General features: G+C 52.0%; 1 protein-coding gene across 1 annotated transcript in view; it reads left to right on the top strand.

Moving 5' to 3' along the window:
- Positions 1–21,102, top strand: part of PTPRN2 (protein tyrosine phosphatase receptor type N2) — a 742,666-nt gene that overhangs the window by 663,956 nt on the left and 57,608 nt on the right. Inside the window, exon 15 of the mRNA XM_057304523.1 lies at positions 15,351–15,498. Coding sequence (XP_057160506.1) covers positions 15,351–15,498 — 148 coding nt within the window. The remainder of the gene's footprint in view (positions 1–15,350; positions 15,499–21,102) is intronic.

Here is a 21,102-nt window from a genome sequence, read left to right as displayed (position 1 = left end):
CTACGTGTCTCACAGGGGAGGCTCTTCAGGTCACCTCATTCCTCATGTCTCTGGGAACGTAAGACTTAAAGCAAGTTAAACAAGAGAACACAGGGAAATGGTGTGTTGCCATTTGATTTTACGCGGCCTGGACTGTCACGTCTGAGAGCCAGCGTCATGTTCTGCATCATGAGGAAGACGTGTAACAGTGGCAAGATCTTGTCAGAGAAAGCCAGGCAGTGACGTCATTCAGACTGGTTCCCACACCTCCCCTTCGGTCTGCAGGCTTCAGGAAGTGCTCACACACCCACCCGTGAGTCCAAAGCAAGCCATCCGTGGGTGTGCACTGCTGGGAGCCTTGGACCCTCGGAGCTAACAGATAGTGGCCGTGGAGGAGTCCCACGCGGCACCCATGTTGTGGTAACAGTAGAGGCAGCTGTTAGCAGGGGTGGCTCTGGGCTCCGTGGCTGCCCTTGTGGGGCCAGAAGAGCAGGCGGTGTGATATCTGACAGCACACTCTCACTTCACCCATCAAACCTCGAGAACTCATGGGCGTGTGATGCGCGCCATCCACGGTCGGATTGGCAGTTGAGCTGGAAAAAGATTAAAAATATATTTGGTAGTCTTATCTCTCACTTTTCACCCTAAAAAGTGAAGATAATTTCTGATAGATCAACTCACTTCTCTTTCCTACTTCGAACTGCTCATTTCAAAGGCACTGAATGAAGAATGCTGGCCCACCGGCTCCCGCGGCTGACGACGGAGCCCGGCTCTCTCGCTGTCCTCACCACCTTTGGCTGTCCTGGGGCCGCGAGGACACTGTGGGAAAGTGGAGGAGACTCAGGCCACTTCCCCCCTGAGCAAGAGGGGGAGACCAATACTGGGTCTTACATGAGCTTTTCTGGCATTTACAGTGGGCTCTTCCCCTTTCCTGTGTATTGCTCACGGCATGGAGCCCGGTGGTTCTAGAAGTTACAGCTCAAAGACGTGTGGGGTGCAAGGAGCGCTGTCAGAATTCCGGCCGGTGTGTCCTAATACCGTGCTGCTCAGGGTCCAGCATTTCTAAGCGGGTGCCGGGAGAGAAGGTCCGCGGCTGGCGGTCGGCCCCGCAGCCCTCACCGGGACCCCTGCTCCCCTGAACCGGGTCCTAACAGTGCGTAGGCGGTGGTGCCGAGCACCCGGTGCGGCCGGGGAGGGCCGGCGGCTTTGTGACTGGGGTGGGGCGGGGGGGGGGGGCCTCCATGCGCTAGGCAGCCAGCCGCTCACCCCTCCGCACCGGGGTCCCCGAGACCCCCGTTGTCCTCTCTGAGTGAAGACGCTGTCCTCTGGGTGTGCCCCTGTCAGCCGCTGAGGGCAGTGGCAGTGGGTCTTTGAGAGAAGTGGCTCCAGGAACCGCCACTTGCAGTGGCTGTGTGCCTTTGGTCGTGGACCATCAGTTCGGGGAGGGGGGTGGACACGCATCTGCTGGCACACAGCATGGACACGGCTCCTCAAAACCCACCTCGGAGGGCTTTAGGAAACCAGCACTGCCTGAGTCACAATGCCAGTGTAGACGTAGCGGTGCCCACCCTGCCGGCGCAGACGTAGCAGTAACCTCGCTGCCGGTGTAGACGTAGTGCCGGTGTAGACGTAGCGGTGCCCACAGGTCCGGAGGCAGCAGTGGATGCTGCCTGTGTTGGAAACCCTATTTCTCTACAGAAGTTGTTAAGAGAAGGCCGTTTCAGGGCCTGGTCATCCTAGAACTGCATTTCGCGCCTTGTTTCCTCTTGTACCCCCTCCTTTCCTGTCAACTCTTTGGAATCCAGCGTTGGTTTCCTGCTGAATTTCGTACACGAATGGAATTTCTCAATCACTTGCGGCTTTAAGTACTTTTCGTATGTCAAAGGGACACGGTTGCAGCTGAAATCAAATTCTGATTTTCTCATTTAGTAAAGACTATATTAATTATTATGTCAGTAGAAATTTGTTGTAAAACTATTTGCAAACACGCTCTTTCATATTGTTCAAGTAATCTATAAAAAATAACTAGAAATGTAGGTTTGTCAGACGGCTTCCTTTTGCAGTGAAACTGTCCTGGTTTCTCGTGCACATCACAGTCTCAGAAGCGTGGACTTTCTTTGTAGAAGTTAACATCCGTGTCTGCGCTAGACTGTCGTCCGCAGTCGAACTTGGATTTTACGGATGGAGTAGTTTACGTATTGCCAAACACAGAGACTTAACGTGGGGAAGAGAGAACGGGGGGACCGTCGGGGTCCTGTCGTCTTTGTGAAGTTCCTTCTGACTCCCCACGGTCGTTGGTGGAAGTTAGACTCCTTCGTAGTAGGCTCCTGCTCAGAAAACGGTTGTTTCGGGAGTTCAGAATGCCAAGGGTAGACATTTTAAACTCTGAAAAAGCAGAAATTAGTAGAAATATCATAAAGCTGAATTATTTTTTCTTTAGACTTGTGTTACTTGAATGAGCTGCAGACGGGCAGACGGATATTGAAAATGGCCACGTTGTCGGTTGTGGGGTTGTGGGGAGGGGTGGTGCTTGCTGTTACTGTCTCTAGACCAAAACTGCAAACAGAAGAGGACCACACAAAAGATATTTGGTAAAGGCAGGTGGTCTGGATGAATAATGTTCCTTTCATTAACATATTTCCCTTATTAACTGTATAATTAATTGTACATAGCCCAGGGAAGCTGTGGGAATTGCATTTTGAGATGTATCAAAGCGGACTTATGCTTCCGACTTGCATGCAATTTACCATTAATGAAGCCAGAGATGGATGGAAGCCTCAAATCTATAATTATTACTTACTATTTGAATGACAAGCAAAGAATTTTATCAGCAGAGTTTTAAATGAAAGGGGATTAGCAGCTAATGTTGAAATTGTTAATCTTTCTTATGAAAATAATTTTGAAGAAAACGTTTCAGTGGAAAGAGAGGTTTGAGGAAAGCATGTGCCATTCAAACAGCCCCTTTCTGCGACTCCGTATGCATTTGTCCCCGTTGACAGCAGGGTGCAAATATTTTTGAAAGCGAATGAATATTTTATAGGATCCAGAGCTGCTCGTGCATTCTAGGATGGATTATGCCATATTCCCAACTATCCCAGCAAAGGTGAGAGAGTCTATAAGCCAGAGGAAGGAGCCAGAGCTGAAAAAATTAAAATATAGGAGAATATTCTACAACAAATGGAAATTTGTATAATACTATAGAAATCTGCCCTTCCCCCCTTCCGAGTGCTCATGTGAGTTGAGATGGTAAACGGTAAATATCGTTAAAAGAAGAGGGTTGCGTGGAGCACCGGTGCCCGTTTGTCCAGCAAGAGTTCATTGGCAACACCGCTGCGGCTCTGTTACCCTCTCCTGAGGTGTCCCCCACGCAGGACCGGCCTTCGACAGCTCCCGGGCCCGAGTTAGAGACCGCGGAGCTGTCGCGCACTCTCAAGAGGGGATCCATACGACAAATATTTTCTGACCACCGAGGCTGTGCCAGGCTCCATGCCAGCGGTGGAGAGACTGTAAGCAGCAGAATAATTGGCCTGTTGGGAGCACCTAGAATATATCTTACATCCATTTCTTTGTCCTGATTTTTCCCACTGAGTGGATGGCCCGGACGAAATACTGAGTTCATAGCACCATCTGGGTGGAGCCCGGGGTTGCTATGAACAGGCAGTGCTCAGGTTTCTAGAAGCCTGGGAAGCCTGGTGTGGGAGGGCCAGTCCCTTTTGGGGCCTAAGGCAAACCTCCCGTGTGTTCTGGGCTTCAGGTCCGTAGAGCCACGTGCTGAGGGTGGACAGGTGGGACGTGGGCTCTGTGGTGGTGGTTCCGGAGCTCTGAGCTGCCCCTCCGCGTGGCGCCCGAGGAGCCCAGCTAGGCGATGTTATGTGGCGCGGATGTGTTCTCTTTTTGTCCCCTCAAAAGTCCTGTCTTCTCAAACCTGATGTCGTCTTGGTTTCAGTCTTTAAAAGACAAAAAATATATTTTAAGCAGTGATCCTATCATTTGCTCCAATTTGTGGATCTGTCATGGAATTGTTTTGAGTCAGCTCGTGGCCGCAGCGGCACCGTCCTGGGGGGGACCCCAAGTCAGCTTGGACCTCAGCAGTACCGTCCCGGAGGGGGGACCGCAGGTCAGCTTGGACTGCAGCAGTACCGTCCGGGGTGGGGGGGACCGCGGGTCAGCTTGGACCACAGCAGTACCGTCCCGGGGGGGGGGGGGACCGCGGGTCAGCTTGGACCGCAGCGGCACCGACCCGGCAGGGACTGCGGGTCAGTTCAAACTGCAGTGGCACTGTCCCGGGGGGTGCCGGCGGGCCAGCAGGAGCTGGCGCAGTGTTCCCCACCACCCAGGGCACAGCGATTGGCTCTCCCGGGCTTCCAGCCCCGCGGTGCTCGCGTACCTCCGTCTGCACTGTGGAGCGGCCTTATTCGCGTACACGTACGTCAGAGTGTTACGGGTTAATTTAGTTGTTTGATCTTACGTCTTAAACTGTGGGCTAAGCGGTTGGCTGTTGGTTCTCCGTGGGTCTCCGGGCACACCGCAACGACACTGTCAGCCGTGTGGTGCCGGCAACTGTCTCAACATTTTGTCCGTGCAACAGAAGCATAAAGGTTGTTGGAAATACCAGGAATGTTGTTGGAATTTTTCGGATTTTACCCTGACTTTTGACTTCGGGCAGATCAAGGCTGTGACCTTGTTGCTCAGACCGGCTCGGCAGGACCTTGCCCCGCTGTGGTTGTGTGACAGGTGATGGGTTGAGCCAATGACAGAAATCATACAAACTGAGTGCTTACAGAAATTGAGGAGTTTGAGGAAGAACAGCTTGGATAATCAAATGAGCAGTCTCTATCAAATAGACGAAAATCCTCTCGTTTGCTCAGTTCGCGAATCCTGGCAGCTCCGCCCCAGAATGTATGATGCACCCCCCTTTCTCTATGCCCTCCGCCCCCGCTGTTGTCCCCAAATGTCAGGCCCTGTGCTCTTGTGTGCGGATGGCCCATCTTGTGCGGTTGGTCCCCACCTGTAGTGAGAGTGACCTTTGAAAAGCATCTTTCCCGTCGTATGGCTCCTTTGCTTAAAACACTCCAGTGGCTTCCCACTGCTCTTACTGCAAACCTCAGACTCCCCCAGCGCCTGGCGGGCTCCCTTGTGGTCGGGGCGCTGGCTGCCGCCGTGCCTCGCTCCCTTTGCTCCGGCTACCCTGGCCTTCTCTCTGCTTCTGGACCATGCCGAACCTGTTCCCAGCCCGGCTCTCACCCTCGCTGCTCTGTCTCCCGTGACACCCTCGTTTTTGGATGATGAGCCCTTCCCATCCCGCAGGATGGCCTCAGGAATCCGCTCATCAGAGGGGCTCCCTTCCTGGGGTCTGAGCCCCTGCCTCCCGCACCCCTCACTTAGTCTGTGCCATGTGTTCTTACCGCTCTACCGTTATCTGAGGTTATCTTTCTAATCATGTTTGTTTATTTGTATGTGGTCTGTTCTCCACCTGAAGAAACCAGTTGCATGAGGACAGAGTCTCTGCTGGGTCCTCGGAGCACACGTGCCCCGGCCCAGCTGATACTCATGACAGTGTGAATAATGAACGAATAAATCACTAACCACCAACACCAGGGCAGGAGTCTGAAATGGGAATGCAGCTCTGGTCTCTCTCCCACATTTAGAGGAGAAATTCAGCCTTCACTCATAATGTCAAGGAACCTCTTTGCCCTAAATTTAAACATTAATACCGGTACATGGATGGAAAATATGGTATAATCCTCTTATTTTCCATCACTTGTAAGTATTCATCTTTGTATTTTAACCTCGTTTCATATAAACTTGATTTTTAAGATGCTAAATAAGATAATAAGATTCATAAAATTGTTTATTTAAGCTCATCGAGCTCCTTGGAGAATGACAGCCTGAAACACAGGGCAGCATGATGCCGCCACCACGCGGCTCCCTTCTCCCTCTCCCTGCGGAGCCCGCGTTGCCCCCATCACTGCCACCGCACACACGCAGAGCGCCCGGCGTGCTGGAGGACAGACCTTCTCCCTTCCTCCTGTTTAGTAAGAGTAGGTGTAAGGGCAGACCTGCTTCTTTCTTGAAGTTGATTAATCAGAACCTTTCCGCGACAGAAGGTGTCCATCTTTACAATTCCCTTCAAGGTTTCCGTTGTACGCGTTCGTCAAGCTGTGGTTTTCTTCTTCTGCAAGTCTGTCCGGTCAGGTCAGGGAAGTCACACACTTACTCCATGAGTGTGTCTTTAGCGCAGGGGGGGTGCCCTTCGGCACGCTGTGATCTATGTCCAGCACCCCCTAAACACACCTGCGGCCGGGTTAGTCGTTTACGGACTCCAGGACATGCCCCGCAGGCTCTGCCGTCACTGTTCAAGACCCCTCTGTGGTCGAGACGATTTCTCACAGTTGTGGACCCTGTTCTGGATGCAGACGACCGAGACCCAGAATCATAATAAAGCTCCCGGTTAGTTCTACCTGATCAACATTTAATTAGTTTCCAGGCCCGTTCACTGGTTGCTTTGCAGAGAGGCACCGTGCGCTCTCTCTGAGCCGCCAGAAGCACGGGCACACGGACCACGTCTCAACCCCTGCCTTGGAGACTCCTGCCCAGGGGGGCTTCCCTGAAGTTCTTTGAAAAACAGGACGTTTTTCTTAGAGCTTTTGTTTATTTTCCTAGTTCTTGCATGTGTTTTATTTTTCAGCTACAAAAGGGGTTTTAAATAAAGCAGAGAACTCCGTGTTCGCAGCCTCAAACCCAGCATGTTTTCTTCTCTGTTCCTTCTGTGCTTGGTTGTGTCGCTGTGTTCGCTCACCTCTGCGCCTAAGCGGTGTGTGAGCTGGGACTTCCTCTTAAAGGCTTCCCATTGGGCAGCCTTTGAACTTTTCCCCAGTATTTTAGCAAGTTTACATTTCTATCACTCCAGTCTGCTCGGTTACGGTGTAAAGAGCATGAGTGCATTTCTAAGTCACGCGGAGACAGCCCTGAGATCCGTTTTCAGGGGTTCCTGGGCTGCCGAGCTTTCAGAGGGAGCATTTGGGGGAAATGACGTGGGTCCACACTTGCTGGCTCAGACAAAGCAGGTTCTGCCGCCCACGAAATGCTCCTGCTGGTCGACTTCACCAGGATAATCGAGGCTCAGGGCAAAAATGTGTGGAAACATTCCCTCCTCAGGACGAATTTCCACGGAAGCGATTTTTAAAATGTAACCAAAAGGAGGAGAAGCATGAGTGTTTCATCTGCTCCCCAGGCATATGTCTTTAGGCTTTTTGTACACACGACCCAGACGCTGAAACCCAAACTGTGTTTGCTTTTCCCAAGTAAACTCCGTTTTGACAACACAGGCCATGCTTTGAATTGGCCTTTTCTGGGTCTGCGTGTTTTGCCATTTTTAAGAATAATGTGTGTCTGTCTGCCGGAGCAACGTGTGTTTTAACTGCCAGTGAGACCAGCTGTCCCATGGCAAGTGCAGAGATGGGGCGCGTGGTGCGGGACCAGCTGGACGGGCAGGCGACGCCCTCGGATCAGGGCCTCACTCTGTGGCTCTATTGCACCAGGGTCAGGTGGTGATTTGAATACAATCGTGTGGTTCACAATTTCTGCTTCTAGCAAATCTTTTCTAAGCTGAGAAATAACAAAACTACCCTCTGATCATTTAGCTACTTCTGTCCTTCTTTGAGTTTGAATGTACTATTTCGAGTTTCTAATTTTGAATCTCAAATACCTTCCCGTGCCCGCTCATAATATTAATGACTAACGTTGACGGTGTGTCAGATGCAGGGCCGTGCAAATGGGCCGAGCTCCTCTCCTCACCGAGCTGCCAGCTGACACCGCGGCTCTGTGGCTGCAGGAGCTACGTCAGGACGACGGACCACATGGAAGTTCTCCTTTCATTTTTGTATTTTTTGCTTGGAATTCAAACCTCTTACTCAGGAATTCAAATAGTTAACATAAACATTTCCCTTTCATGTATTAATGAAGACAGGTGGCAATGTTTATTTTTTTTATTAAATTTTTTTATGTAAAGTTCGATGATTCACTAGTTGCGTATAACACCCAGTGCACCATGCAACACGTGCCCTCCTTACTACCCATCACCGGTCTATCTCATTCCCCCACCCCCCTCCCCTCTGAAGCCCTCAGTTTGTTTCCCAGAGGCAATGTTTATTTTTAAAGATAAAAAAGGTCCTCCCTTTGCCCAAATGGCAGCAAAGACAGCGTACTCCTTGCTTCTAAAGGCATTAATCTACCTCCACCTGATTGTAAAGCACAAGCCTGTTGGTCTTATCACAAGGGAGGGAAACCTAATGGGTTGTATTCCTCACTCGAACAAAAGGGTTGATTGTCACATCAGTAAAGTAATGTAATAATAGGCACCAAGATAAAGAAAGGAATGGAAACAAAGCTTCCCTCATGAAAATCGGGTCTTCCAAAAGCCCAGCTTTCTTTACTACGCCTTTGCCACAGTGGGCAGGTGTTCATTTCTGGCAGCGCTGTGGTAGAAGGAAGTTTCACTGGGATGCTCTCTACTTGTTTCGTATCTGAGGACCCACAAAGCAGGTGTCCGGACACCTGCAAGGACAGTTCTGTGCGGACGCTGACAGTTTCCGTATATACTGACTGAGGGGACATGATGCTGAGTGGATGCCGTTTTGCTTACTTGTACGTGGTCCTCAGTCCTCATGAGTGCTGGTGTTCCCTGAAAGGGGTATGTGTCTACTGTTCTCTTTAATAATAACGAATCCACGTGCACTGCCCAGCATCTCACCCTTTCATGGCCAGTGGTAAGAGACGTGGAAATAACACGTCATTTCTCTGACGCGTAACAGAGCTAAACTTTGCTGTCCCTCAGGCTCCAGCCAGCCACCACACATGGATTTGGTAACGTGCCTTTGGTGGCTGCGATCCACGAGGCCCTGGACGAGCCCTTGCTGCCCAGTGCAAGGGGCCCCAGTACTGAGGCCTGGGTCCGGACGACCCCTGACAAGCCTGCCCACTCTGTTATCCCGGCGTTCAGAGGCAGGCAGCAACACGGCCGACCGGCGTCGAAGGGTGGACGCGGGCACTTGGTGAAACAGAGTAGTTTTAGTAAGTGGGATTATTTCCTTAGTGATCCTGGAAACTGGTCCTGATATTAGCACTAAACATAAACAGTGCTCATGAAACAGTCTTGATCAGGACGCGGTCTGAGGGCGCCGAGTCAGAAGTGCCACGGGGTATCAGCACCCTCTTTCCACACTGGAAGACATCTTTTAATTAGCAGCTTGATTTCACACCTTCTCTTCTACTGGCATTTTCCAGTGACTCCTCAAGACTGGCCATAAAATTCCTCCCTCCCTAAGCCGTGATCAACAAAAGGGAGCAAGTCGAGAGGCGGGGGGTGTGTTCTGGAAGCATCCCCGATTTCACCGTCGAGGGGGTGTGAACTCAGCTCGGCAATCTGAGCACGTGTTGGTTCCATCCGAACGAGGTGGAGACTGAGTTTCTTAGGAAGACCGCTGTTCCTGGTGAAGAGGATGCAGCTCTGAAGCTACGAACTACGTGCTCGCTGGTGCTGCTTGTTCGTTCCCTCTTCGGCGGTATTTACGACAGCGTCACTTCGCCTGCAGCGATGGCGCATCCCCGTGGTGGCGCCCCTGCTGCCGCCCCTGGAATTGTGCGTTCGCGCTGCACTCAGTGGCTGCTCTTTCTGGAGACTCACTGTGTCATATTTCATTAGATCATGGGAAACGTCCCCAGAACGCACAGTAAAGTCACAGAATATGACGAGAATTTAAGAGATTCCCTCTTTTTCTTTTTGTATTTTTTTTATTTTTTTATTATAATAATATTTTTATTATATTATGTTAGTCACCATACAGTACATCCCCGGTTTCCGATGTAAAGTTCGATGATTCATTAGTTGCGTGTAACACCCAGTGCACCATGCAATACGTGCCCACCTTACTTCCCTCTTTTTCTAATGAAAAGCTGAGACCCGCCATGATCACCATGCTTTCCGTGCGTATACGTGTTATAGTTTGCAAAGTGACTTCACAGTGACCCAGTCAATCCTCAGAACCACCTTCAGAAATACTGTGATTCCCATTTCATGTAGCAGTAAACTAAGGGTCAGTGAGATGAGGCGGTTTGCCCAAGGTATAACCAGAAAGTACCTATGTGGGGACCAACCGTTTTTGTGTATTACATTGTTAAGAACTCTTTCAAAATCCAGTCCAGTGCCTGCTCCATTTTACTACTTTCCAATTCAGCAAAAGCTCCTTGAGACTTTCATAGAGGCTTTGTGGACGGAAGCTATAGTCGTCTCCTGAAGATACAAAGTACCCTTGTCATTATTAATAAAACCCCATTATGTTCCAGAGCATCCCAAATGCTCCATATTTCTAGAAATTGCTTTCTTGACCTCACAGTGTTGACAATTCAATCAGAAAACACTGCAGAAAATATTTAAGCTGTCTTTAAAAATTGTGGACATGTCTCCAAGCAATAACGTTTTTGTCCCAAAGGTTTGGGATTCTGTGTAAAATTATCTCATTAAATGTGGAGGCCAGTTGGTTTGTCTGACATATAGACATTGTGTCATCTGGTGGCATGTAGTCCTTGTGACCCAGAAAGATTTTGTGGTCTTCCTACCAGTGGTCTAACAGCATGAGCTAGAGAAAGAGATATGAGATGGGGATCTGGACTTGTATGAGGAAGATTAAACAGGAGAACCTCTGATTGGGTTAATATCTCCTAAAATAGGGCTTACGAAAGCTGGTGTCGTTCTCACCAGGCAAAAAACTCAAAAGAAATGCTGGCTCATCTTCAGCCTGCTGTGACTCCTGACGCCACGGAGCCTGAGGCCAGTATCCGCGGTGTGTGCTGGCTGCTAACTCGGAAAACCCACATCCTAGAACCTTCCGGCTTTTTCCCACAAACAGTTTATCTGGGGATTATCTTTTCTGCAAGCCCATTCAGTCTAGGTGCCAGGAAAGTATCAGAATTCAAGGTTTAGACAGCTCCCCACTCAGGACTCATCTAAAACCAGCTTGAAGAAAATTCCTCTGATGGAGTTCTTCCAGCCAAGAACCCTTCCACAACCTCTACCCTGTCACCCCAAAAACATTACGGGTAGAGTGAGCAACTCTAAAAGATTAAAGTCATGCTTTCAAACATTCCTTAAGAACCAGCAGTAGCTATCAAATCAATTTACCTACGCTCTTCAAATCGAATCAGCTAATACTGAGCACCGACTCTTCACTTCATTTACATTTTCAGAGTGCACATCATGGTGGGATCCCACCTGCACGTGGCTGGTTTCCTTTTAGTACTATTAACTAGTACACTAACTAGTATTCTGCGTATCCCAGGGCTTCTCCCTTGAAGTTTCAATTTAGAGGTACTCACAAGAGCCTGGAACAGGGACTGTGTAGAGTGATGTGTGTGAGGTGGGTACCTAGCCAGCAGATGCTCACAGTTCCTGGGACGACGGGCTCTAGAAACATCCCTCGTCACACCAGTGACAGCACGTATTACATCTGGAACGAGAGGCACGTGCCGAGTGCACGGAGTTCACACAATTAAAAGAAATCTTGGGGGAGAGAGCATGGAGCCTGGACTCGGAGGAAAGAGCAGGAGGGTTGGGGGAAGAACCTTCTCAACTGTTGCGGGGCCTCCAAGTCCCTAAGGCTGCCACTACGTCACGGCTGCTACGGGAGCACTAGAATGTGGCAGCACTGACTTGGCAGGGATTGTGAAGGTGCCTGCTGGATAACCCAGGAAGGAAGAAGGAGGTGAGGAAACATACAATAAACATTCCAAAGTCCTTATGTTACCTTTTGGGACAGTTCTTCCAACTTCAGAAGATTCTAAGGCAATTTTTTTGGATGCCATCATTGACATAAAATATATATCTGTAGTACAAATTACTTCTAGAAATTTCCAGGGTATGAGCAGTCATCCAACAAATATCGACTGTGTGCCCAAAGCACGAGCCAAGTGAATGAGACACTGGCCCCATTCTCAAAAATCTTACTCTCGTGAGAGGAAGAATATCCTGGCACCTCCAAGCTATAGCACAGAGCAGAACATGCAAAGTCATAGTTTTTAAAATAGTAAGTGTCCAACGAAGAGGGTGACGTTTTAGGAAATGAGGATCAGAGAGGCTGGCAGACTCCCAGACTCACAAAGAACGTGGTGGTGTTTGCACTGACCTTAGAGTCGGGATAGGTTCATTACAGAAGGGTAAAGAATGATGGTGATGTCGGGGGCGGGGGGTGGTTACAACATTGGGAAATAGTCTTATTGAGATAGAAAGGAGCAGGTTAGTAAAATGAAGTTCGGACAAAGGATAGTGCTAGTCTAGGCTCCACTGGTGGTTTTTGAAACCGGTGGTACCTGGGACCAGAAGTGGTGATCTGGTTGCTTTGTGAATGAACTAGGAAGTGGATGTGAAGGTAGCGGTGTGGGGAGGAGGCTGTAGCAGGGAGCCAAGACAAAACAGTGTCCTAGGAGGCAGACCCAAGCTTCAGTGCTGCATCTGGCTGCTGGGGGCTTTAGGCTAAGTGTTTAATGAATCTAGGCCTTGGTTTCTTCAAATATAAGATGAAAGTTTGATCTCAGCTTCTTTTCAACTCAGGCAAGAAAGTTCTATAATATGGATGTTGTCCAAAGGTGAAGCAATGGTGGTCAGCCCTGAAAAAAAAGGATAAAAGCAGCCCATGCACGTGCCAAGAGGTGTAAAGTTTATCAAAGCCTTATAGTTAGCTCTGGGTGGTGGAGTTATTAGTGGCTTTTGTTTTCATTCTGCTTATCTTCATTTTCTGTTCTTTTCTATACATGCTACATGTGTAATAAAAATGTACAGTTTATTTAAAAGCTATGCTCTCCCACCATTACCACCATATTCACTCTCATATACACACACGTATATAAAACAAAAGTATTGGAATGTCAGTTTTTAAAACTGCTCCAGCTACATGCTCACTCTGGCAGAAAGAACATGGGTAGTGTTTCATTACATGTTAATTTACCCGATTATTCCAGAAGGTGACTATGTCTGAGGAGGGTTACTATACCTGTTCTAATTCACACTTCTCACACCCTTGAGAGATAGGACCTCCCAGGATTAAGTTATCACGGCAGTTTGGTTTTGGTTTTGTTTAAAACACATTATTTTATGAGTAAGGCCTAGCTTCCTCACACAACTCTCGTGTCATAGAAGAAAAGCATCTTATCCGCAGACATGAAAGAGGAAAGTCTCCAGAACCATGAATGGGGAAATTACATCAGTTTAATATCATAAATGATGACGCATAAAACTATTAACAGAACAGATCAAACCGAGATGACCAGAGCATGACAGACACGGGCTACCGGAGTAGCACGTGCCTAGAGAATGAAAAAAGTTACCTCGATTTTAATATAATCAAGTGTATCTTTACATGACTTTGTTCTCAATGAAAAAAAAAGTCCATATCTGCTCTTTCCTCCCTCCTCCTTCCTACCACCCAAGCTTGCTTACTACAGTCCGGTTTATATTTCTTGCTATAAATTTAGAAATTCGAGTGAGCTCGCCGTGTGATTTCACCTCCCGTTGTTGAGGTGAATGTGAAAATGTGAACGCCTGCAGTTTACAGTGATTAGGGTGACATCCAATGCCCGTTTTGCAGACAATATCCAATCTTGAGGAAAGTAGCCACAGAAACACTGAAACCACACACTTCAGCCAGAACTATCCCCCCACACCCTCACACACTGTAATATAGCTAGAGAAATATTTCACAAAACGTGAATGTTGTATCATGCAAAAATGTCCTTATTAGGATAACTTTGTATTCAATATTCCGTAATGATTGTCTCAAAAAAGAAGGAGTTTGTAGTTGATGTTTTCTGGATTGGGCCGCTTAAATTCACTTAAATTCACTTCGTCCCGTTGCGTAGAACCGGGGGGGGGGGCTGTCTGGGTGGAGGTCACAGTGTAGGGCGCTGGTGAGGGGGGTGGGCAGGCGCGACTCCCTCGGCTCTGTCCCCCAGGAGACAGCCCCGGAGGATGGAGGGTGTGTCACTGCATGGCTCGTGTGGTTCTGTGTCGTCTGCACAAAAAGCCATCTGCTGGTTCCCTAAGTGACAGTAACGACCCAGGTCCCGGCTTCTGGTCACAGCCTATCGCTGGCCCTCCTGGTGACATGTCTGTCCCCACCACCCCTCACCTGCACGGCTCCAGCTTTCCATGGTTTGCAGACCGACATGGACAGAGCTGGTACTTGGTAAGTGAATCACGCAAACCAATTCAAGTCAACTCTAGGCCAAACTATGAGAAGAGTGGGAAGCCAGCCCGACTGATGTGAGTTCCCTTCCCGATCCCCGGGTGCCCGAGCCCACAACAGCTGCCCGGGGAGGAGGTGCGGAGCAGGCCTGTCCTGGCCTTTGCAAGGGCCTGAGCTGCGCTCTCCCTTGGAGTGAGAGGACAGCGGGGGCTGGCAAGGGGTCAGGGGCCAACCGTGACTAGACCTGGCGGTGTCTCTGGACCCGTGTGGATGTGTGTCTTATTTTGTGTGTGGATGTAGCTGAAGACCTGCGCCCACAGACTCCACATTGAAGACCCATGAGCACGGCATCCCAGGGTGGGACCACTGTTTTCTGTGGGGCAGGCACAATGAAGCCACTGGGGTTTGGTCATTTGGAATGCTTTTCTGTAAAGTCACAGTCGTTTCTCAGTGACATAGATCGGTGAGAATGCACAGACAGGGCTGGCCGGCGTGGCTCTCTTTGCGGTAGGGAATGTTCTGGAGACGTTTCCTCGTCCACTTCCGGCGATCACTGCTGACAGACAAGTGCCCAGAAAAAGGAAGATCTGAACAGCCGAGGGTCAGGATATCTGGTTCCATTGTTTGCGCCTTTGTTTGGTGGTTTGTTTTTTTTTTTACCACTACAAGCTGTTTAACATTTTGCACACATAAGAGCAGCCCCGTATCTTAAATGCATCACACCCACTGGATTCAGAAAAGTGGGTAAAGTATAAGAAAAACGGCTGTCTGTGTGGACACGTTACTTACAGCAGCTTTTGGTCAGTTGATCGGATCTGGTCTACCGTGCGTCCTCCTTTTTCCCAGTCGGCTGGTAATAGTGAGGCCGCGTCATCACCTGAGTGTTCCTGATGCCCGGGCTCTGTACCCGGAATACACACGCCATGAACACCTGGGAACCAACCAGCAAAATATGTTAAAAGCCTTTCCTGCATTTCGTGGGTCTGGCTGGTCTGTGCGTTTACTGGATCTGGTAGGAAGCGGTGTCCTCACTCACACACGCAGGTGAGGCGTGGGCTGCACCGTCTGTCCCGGGTCACACCAAGCCCCCGACGCTGCGCTAGGTGGCAGGCCCTGATGCGGTGTTTCCCGTTGCAGGCCTACATGGAAGACCACTTGAAGAACAAGAACCGGCTAGAGAAGGAGTGGGAGGCGCTGTGTGTCTACCAGGCCGAGCCCAACAGCTCGCTCGTGGCCCAGAGGGAGGAGAACGTGCCAAAGAACCGCTCTCCGGCTGTGCTGACCTGTACGTACCCAGCCCCGGGGCTCCTGGGCCAGGGGAGGGGGAGATCGGGGCCGGGCGGGGCCGGGGGGCCGGGCTGCACCTTTCCATTCTCTCCTGTGTTTCTGCGGCCGTGCTCATGCCTGGGAAGCCATCCCCAGCCTAGAAACAGAGTCGGTGTCTTGCTTTGTGGTCTGGTGGCCTAGTCCTGGGTTGAGGACATCTACACACCCAACGAGTCCGTGCTTTGTGTGCTGTTACTGTGCGGTCTGAGACCCGTTTCGTAGCCTCAGTCGAGCCTCTCGTTCATCTGTAATTGGGACCCTCCTGCCATCCTTGAACCGTCGAGCCCTGAGGACAGTTAGTGCAGTGACTTCCACACTGCGGGCCCCGGGTGGCTGGGGGTGGGTGCCACAGCCGTCTGCCAGCCTCACACTTACTGCGGCGAGCGTCGTCGAGGGCCTGCCCTCTGCCCAGGAATCACCACCGGAAAACAGAGATGCAAAAAGATGCCAGTTCTTTAAAGCAACTTACGTGGACTAGGTGACAGTCTTAGATGATGTGTTGTCTGTGGTATGACTTGTGGACAGACAGGCCTGCAGAGGCTGCAAACACACAGACCGGCTTAGTCTGCCCCTTCCCGGCCTCCGGGCCCCTTTCTCATGTCACTTGGCCAATAAACCCAGCAGCCTCCTGTGTTTTAGCAGGTTCCAGGCCGGGCTTGCACTCCGGTGAATGTACGAACCCACCCTGCAGGGAGACAGCGATGTGAGGCGTGTTCGTGGCCCAGGTCCCTGACGGAAACAGGTGCTCACCGAACGCTGACCGCGTGAGCGGCAAACGCGTGCGTGGAGTTACCCCGTCCCCGTCCCAGTAACTGAAGCGAGAGGTGCTCAGGCACGCTTCAGACATAATAAAACGGTCTTTGCTGACATTTTCGAGGGCACGGCGAAGCCACACTCTCTGCAAATCGGTGTCCACGGTGGGGGCAGAACCCCCCCCACCACGCGTGTCCCACACGCTGAGTCCCAGCCTTCAGAGCCAGTGCTGCATGCAGCCGGCCTGGGGCCCCAGGGCCGTGGTGCAGACTCGCTCCCGAGGGTCCCGCCTCACCGGGCCCGGCAGAGCCGCGGGAGGTGCTCTGATGGTAAATGGCAGCGGTCTGATCCAAGCTTACAGGTCAAACAGGTTAAAACTGGCCCCTTGTGTTGCCTTCCACACCGACCCGGGCACCACAGACACTTGAAACCTGAACACACTACTGGGCATGGTGTTTTCTAATAGTTCACCGGGGCTTCAGACCAGGCCCTCCGTTTCCATGAGGTCTGAGGGTTTATCCTTGAAGAGCTTTAAAAATAGGAGTTTTTAGGGGCCCCTGGGGGGCTCAGTCAGTTACGTGTCTGCCTTCAGCTCAGGTCATGATCTCAGGGTCCTGAGATCAAGTCCTGCATCAGGCTCCCTGCTCGGCAGGGAGTCTGCTTCTCTCTCTCTCTCTCTCTCTCTCTCTCTCTCTCTCTCTCTCTCTCCCCCCCCGCCCTTCCCCCCACTCACACTCTCAAATAAATAAAATCTTTCTAAATTTTTAAAAAATAAAAATAGGAGCTTTTATGTTTAGAAGAAAAGTAATAAAAAGCGGGCAGTTGACGCACATATTTATTAAGTACCTGCTGTGTGCCGGGACCGGCCAGGCTGGGAGGGGTGATGGTGGACCTCGGCCGCGGTGCTCGAGGAGGACCTGGCTGGGAGGTGGGGCAGCTTTCACCTGAGCCTCAAGTACGTAGCTGTTGGGGGCAAACACACACTCCGCAAGCTTGGCTGGAGTGTCTCCCTGGGTCTGGTCGCTTCAGGTCCCAGATGGTGAATATGAAAACTCAAAGCCTCTTCCTCCAGCACCCCTCCCGCAGGGAAAACCCAGAGCATGGCAGAGAGCCCATGGGGTCCCTGTGCCCACAGGCCAGGACTTAGTGATGGTAGAGCGCCCCCTCCCAAGGTCGTGGGAGCCCTGACACCCGCCCTTTAACCGGAGCCTCTTCCTTCTTCTCCTGGCGCTGGGGATAGGTGGCTGGTGCCCCAGCAGCCTGGCTGGGCCGCTTGCTGTCCTGGGTCCTGAAGGGGCAGGTGTGCGGGTGGTGGAAGTTAGGGCAGGGCCAGCATGCTGTTGGCACAGGAACATTTTCGTGGATGACCCGTAGTGACCGCCCTGTCCTCCATGCTACTGGCCGTCTTCACTTGTTGGGGGAGTCTTACCATTGCATCTCAGCCTACACCCCTTCCCGGGTAGGATGCTGGGGGGTGGCGTGGACCCGTCCTGGTCTTGCCAGTCTGCACTGGAGATAATTGCCTCCTCTTTCAGAAATCCTGCTTCCTGTGGCGCTCTCACGCTTCGTGACACAGAATCAGCTCCATGGTGGAACAGCTAGGTGTTGGGGGTGGGCTCCCTGCGCCTCCAACCTCTGCAGGCCCATGTGGACCCCGTGAGCAGATGGCTGGGGCTCGTCAGCGCAGAACCACTCCTCCCGGCATCCACGCTGGTGGGTGGGAGCTGGAGCCGGCTGTCCCCAGCATCCACTTCTTGTGCCGTGACCCTCCCTGTCCCTTCCACCAAGCTCCCCGGTTGCGTGGTTTGACAGGTTCTAGGATGCCCCGGGCGGGAGCCCTGTGGCCTGGGCCTCCCGTCCTCCTGCTTCCACACCTCTCCGTGCAAGGAAGCACTTCTTAGCGGTTCCTCCACCAGCAGGAGGAAGTGACTGCCTGACTTCCGCATCGTGGGCCGGTGGGCGTCCTCAGGGTCCACCAGCTGGACCCTGCAGATTCCCCGACCCAGGGCACAGGCCACACGCCCCCCCTGCCTGTCACGCTCCTTGCGTCTTTCCGCGTTTGGGGCCCATCTGAGACGCCTCTCCCGCTTCCAGAGTTTAGGCTGGCAGGTCGTGTGGGAAATTCAGAGGTGGCCGGGACGTCAGCTTCTCTCCCCAACAGCCTGGAGGCTCCAGCTACTTCCACAGTATCTTTCGAAGGAGGATTTATGAGGTGGTTAACTGGCGCTGGGCCGAGTGTGGCTATGTCATCTCAGAACTTCAGAATCCGATATGCTTTCTAAATGTACTTTTAAAAAGAATTACGCAATATTCTGCTCATCTGCTCTTTAGACTAAGAACAGGAATATGATGGTATTGTGGTACACCGTCTTAAACAAAACAAAAAAAAAGTGTTTTTTATTCTGTGTTAGAAAAACAAGACCGAGAAATAGACGGAGACAGAAAAGTACATAGAGGTGAAACCAGAGAGCGAACAGCTCAGGATGCGGACGTGGAGAGACGGAGAGAAAGGCACTTCCCAGTTTGGCTTCCAGGGCTTTGCGGCTCAAGGGGTCCCAGCTCAGCCTGGCAGCCCTGGGGGAGGACGGCCGACCCTGTCTGGCTGTGCCCAGAGGTCAGGGCGCTGGGGCGGCACCGGGCTCGGCCGCGGGTGAACCCTGCACAAGGCCTGTCGCCTCGACTCCCCGCGCTTGACGGATGAGGGCGCTGGGGCATAAACCCTTACCCTCTGCAGGGGGCACGCCGCCCCTATGTGCTCGTGCACACGCCTGAGATTTTCCGTGTTGGAAAAATGAACAAAAATTTCAAACTTCCACAGAAATGACTATCCCACATTCATACAAGACGGCAGGACTTTGGCTGAGCGTTGCTTTCCTTAAAACACACAGGAACTGATTTCTTTCCAAACAAACCTTTGGTTTAAATTTGTTCTTCTGAACTCTGAGCTGAATCCCCACAGCGGTGTCCTGCGTTGGCCCGAGTGACCCACACTTTCCCTGGTTTGCCTGGAACGATCGGTCGTGGGTACACCTCCGAAATCTGACCAGCAGGCAGGACTCCTTCCCTCTTGTGTGAAAGGCTCTGCACACACTTCCCCTCGACGAGGAAGTTACGGGGCCACAGAAGTTCCCGACTTGGCCGCCCCTCGACCGTCTCAGCCGGCGGACTCTCTGCGTCCGGACTGGGGGAGGCTGTGGGTCTGTCGGTGTGGCAGGGACAATACCCCAGCAGACGTTATCGGCGACGTCAGGCAGACCCCGTCCCGGGCAGTCGTGCTGCCTGAGGCAGAAGGGGCGGTTTTGGGTTTTGGGTTTTGTTTTGAAGGGAAGCCAGAAAGAGGCAAAAACAGTGTTTCATGTCCTGAGGGGACCTAGGAGTGGTGTCCCTACCCTGTCACGGCACGTCCCCCACTGCCAGCTCCGCCGCGCCTCCGAGAACCGGGGCAGGAGCTGCAGTGACCGTCGGCACAACTTAGCCCCTCAGAGCTCAGATTTTATATTCCTTTTACTCCTTCCCTCGGAGCCAGACGGCAGGCTCATAAGACCCCATGCGGCCTGGCTGCGTCCACTCTCCAGCGCTCGCCGCCCGGTGCTGCGTACAGACTGACCTCGGGGGGTGTGAGGTCTGGGACCCTGACACCCGGCCAGTGGCCCGGCCCACCCTCTTCTGGACAGGCTCCGGTTCCCTTGCCCCAGGGCGGGGAGCGTGCCTCTGCCCTGACCTGTCCACACGCCTCGCGCAGGAGGCACGTCACAAGCCGCGAGGTTGGCTGTCTTTTCTGTCACCCCAGATGCCCACGTCCCCGCCCGTCCTTACCGAAGTGCTGTGCATTCAGCTGTCAGCGGGTCCTCCTCACAATCAGGGAGAGTCTGGTTCCTGGTTTGACACGCTGCCTCCCCGCCGTCCGCCTTCTGCCATCTGCACGTTTGACAAATGTGATTTATGCGTCTTCAAGTCGTCTGTAAAAACACATCCGACGGGGCCAGTACGGGGCACTGCCCTACCTGGGGCCCCCTCACGCGGACACAGGTCTGTGAAGGGACATCCGGTGGCTGTTGGTGAGCGAAGCCTTTGCCTGCAGCCCTGCTGTGCGGCCCCGGGAACGCCGAGGTGCTCACGGAGCACTTACGTGCAGACGCGGGGGGAGATGCTGCAGACGTGAACCCAAGAGCCTCGGGTCCTATGTTCCCCGTTCGAGTAGAAGAGCCAGAGCTTAAGAAGTGAAGCAGGTGGCCCCAGGCCGCCCTCCTGCCCCACAGAGGACTGCCCAGCAGCGAAATCCGACCAGGAGGGATGCCCGTGTGGGCCAGCCCAGGAGCCCCTGCAAAGAAGGAACGTCACCAGCGTGGCATGGTTTTCCTCCACACGCTTTACTGCAAACGTGTTAAAACGCTCAGGTGGAAGGGATAGCCGGGTGGTGGCCTATGTGCCCACCAGCCGGACTCAACAGCTGCTGGTCAGTACGGGGCCGGTTTCCTCGACGCGTGTGTGCTGCACTCATGTTTTGGCTGAAGTATTTCGAGGTGAGTTTTAGGCATCGTGACAACTACGTAAATACTTGTGCCTCCCACAAATAAGGACGTCACATTCCCTACGTTACTGCAACCCTGTTGTTACAACTGAGAAAACGAGCATCTCACTCCGGTCCTTCTTCGGCGTTCCCAAGCGTTCCAGGCACACCCGGACGGCGATGTGTTCACTGCGACGAAATCAAGGTTCATCACTGCATGTTGGACGTTCCGTCTCTGCAGTCTTTTGAAAACAACACCCTTTTGTTTTCTGATGTGACTCGTCCCTAATGAAACTGCTC

The sequence above is a fragment of the Ursus arctos genome, unplaced genomic scaffold, assembly GCF_023065955.2.
Source record: "Ursus arctos isolate Adak ecotype North America unplaced genomic scaffold, UrsArc2.0 scaffold_3, whole genome shotgun sequence".
NCBI lineage: Eukaryota > Metazoa > Chordata > Mammalia > Carnivora > Ursidae > Ursus > Ursus arctos.
The sequence above is the reverse complement of the archived record's forward strand: the minus strand, read 5'-3'. Positions and strand labels throughout refer to the sequence as shown.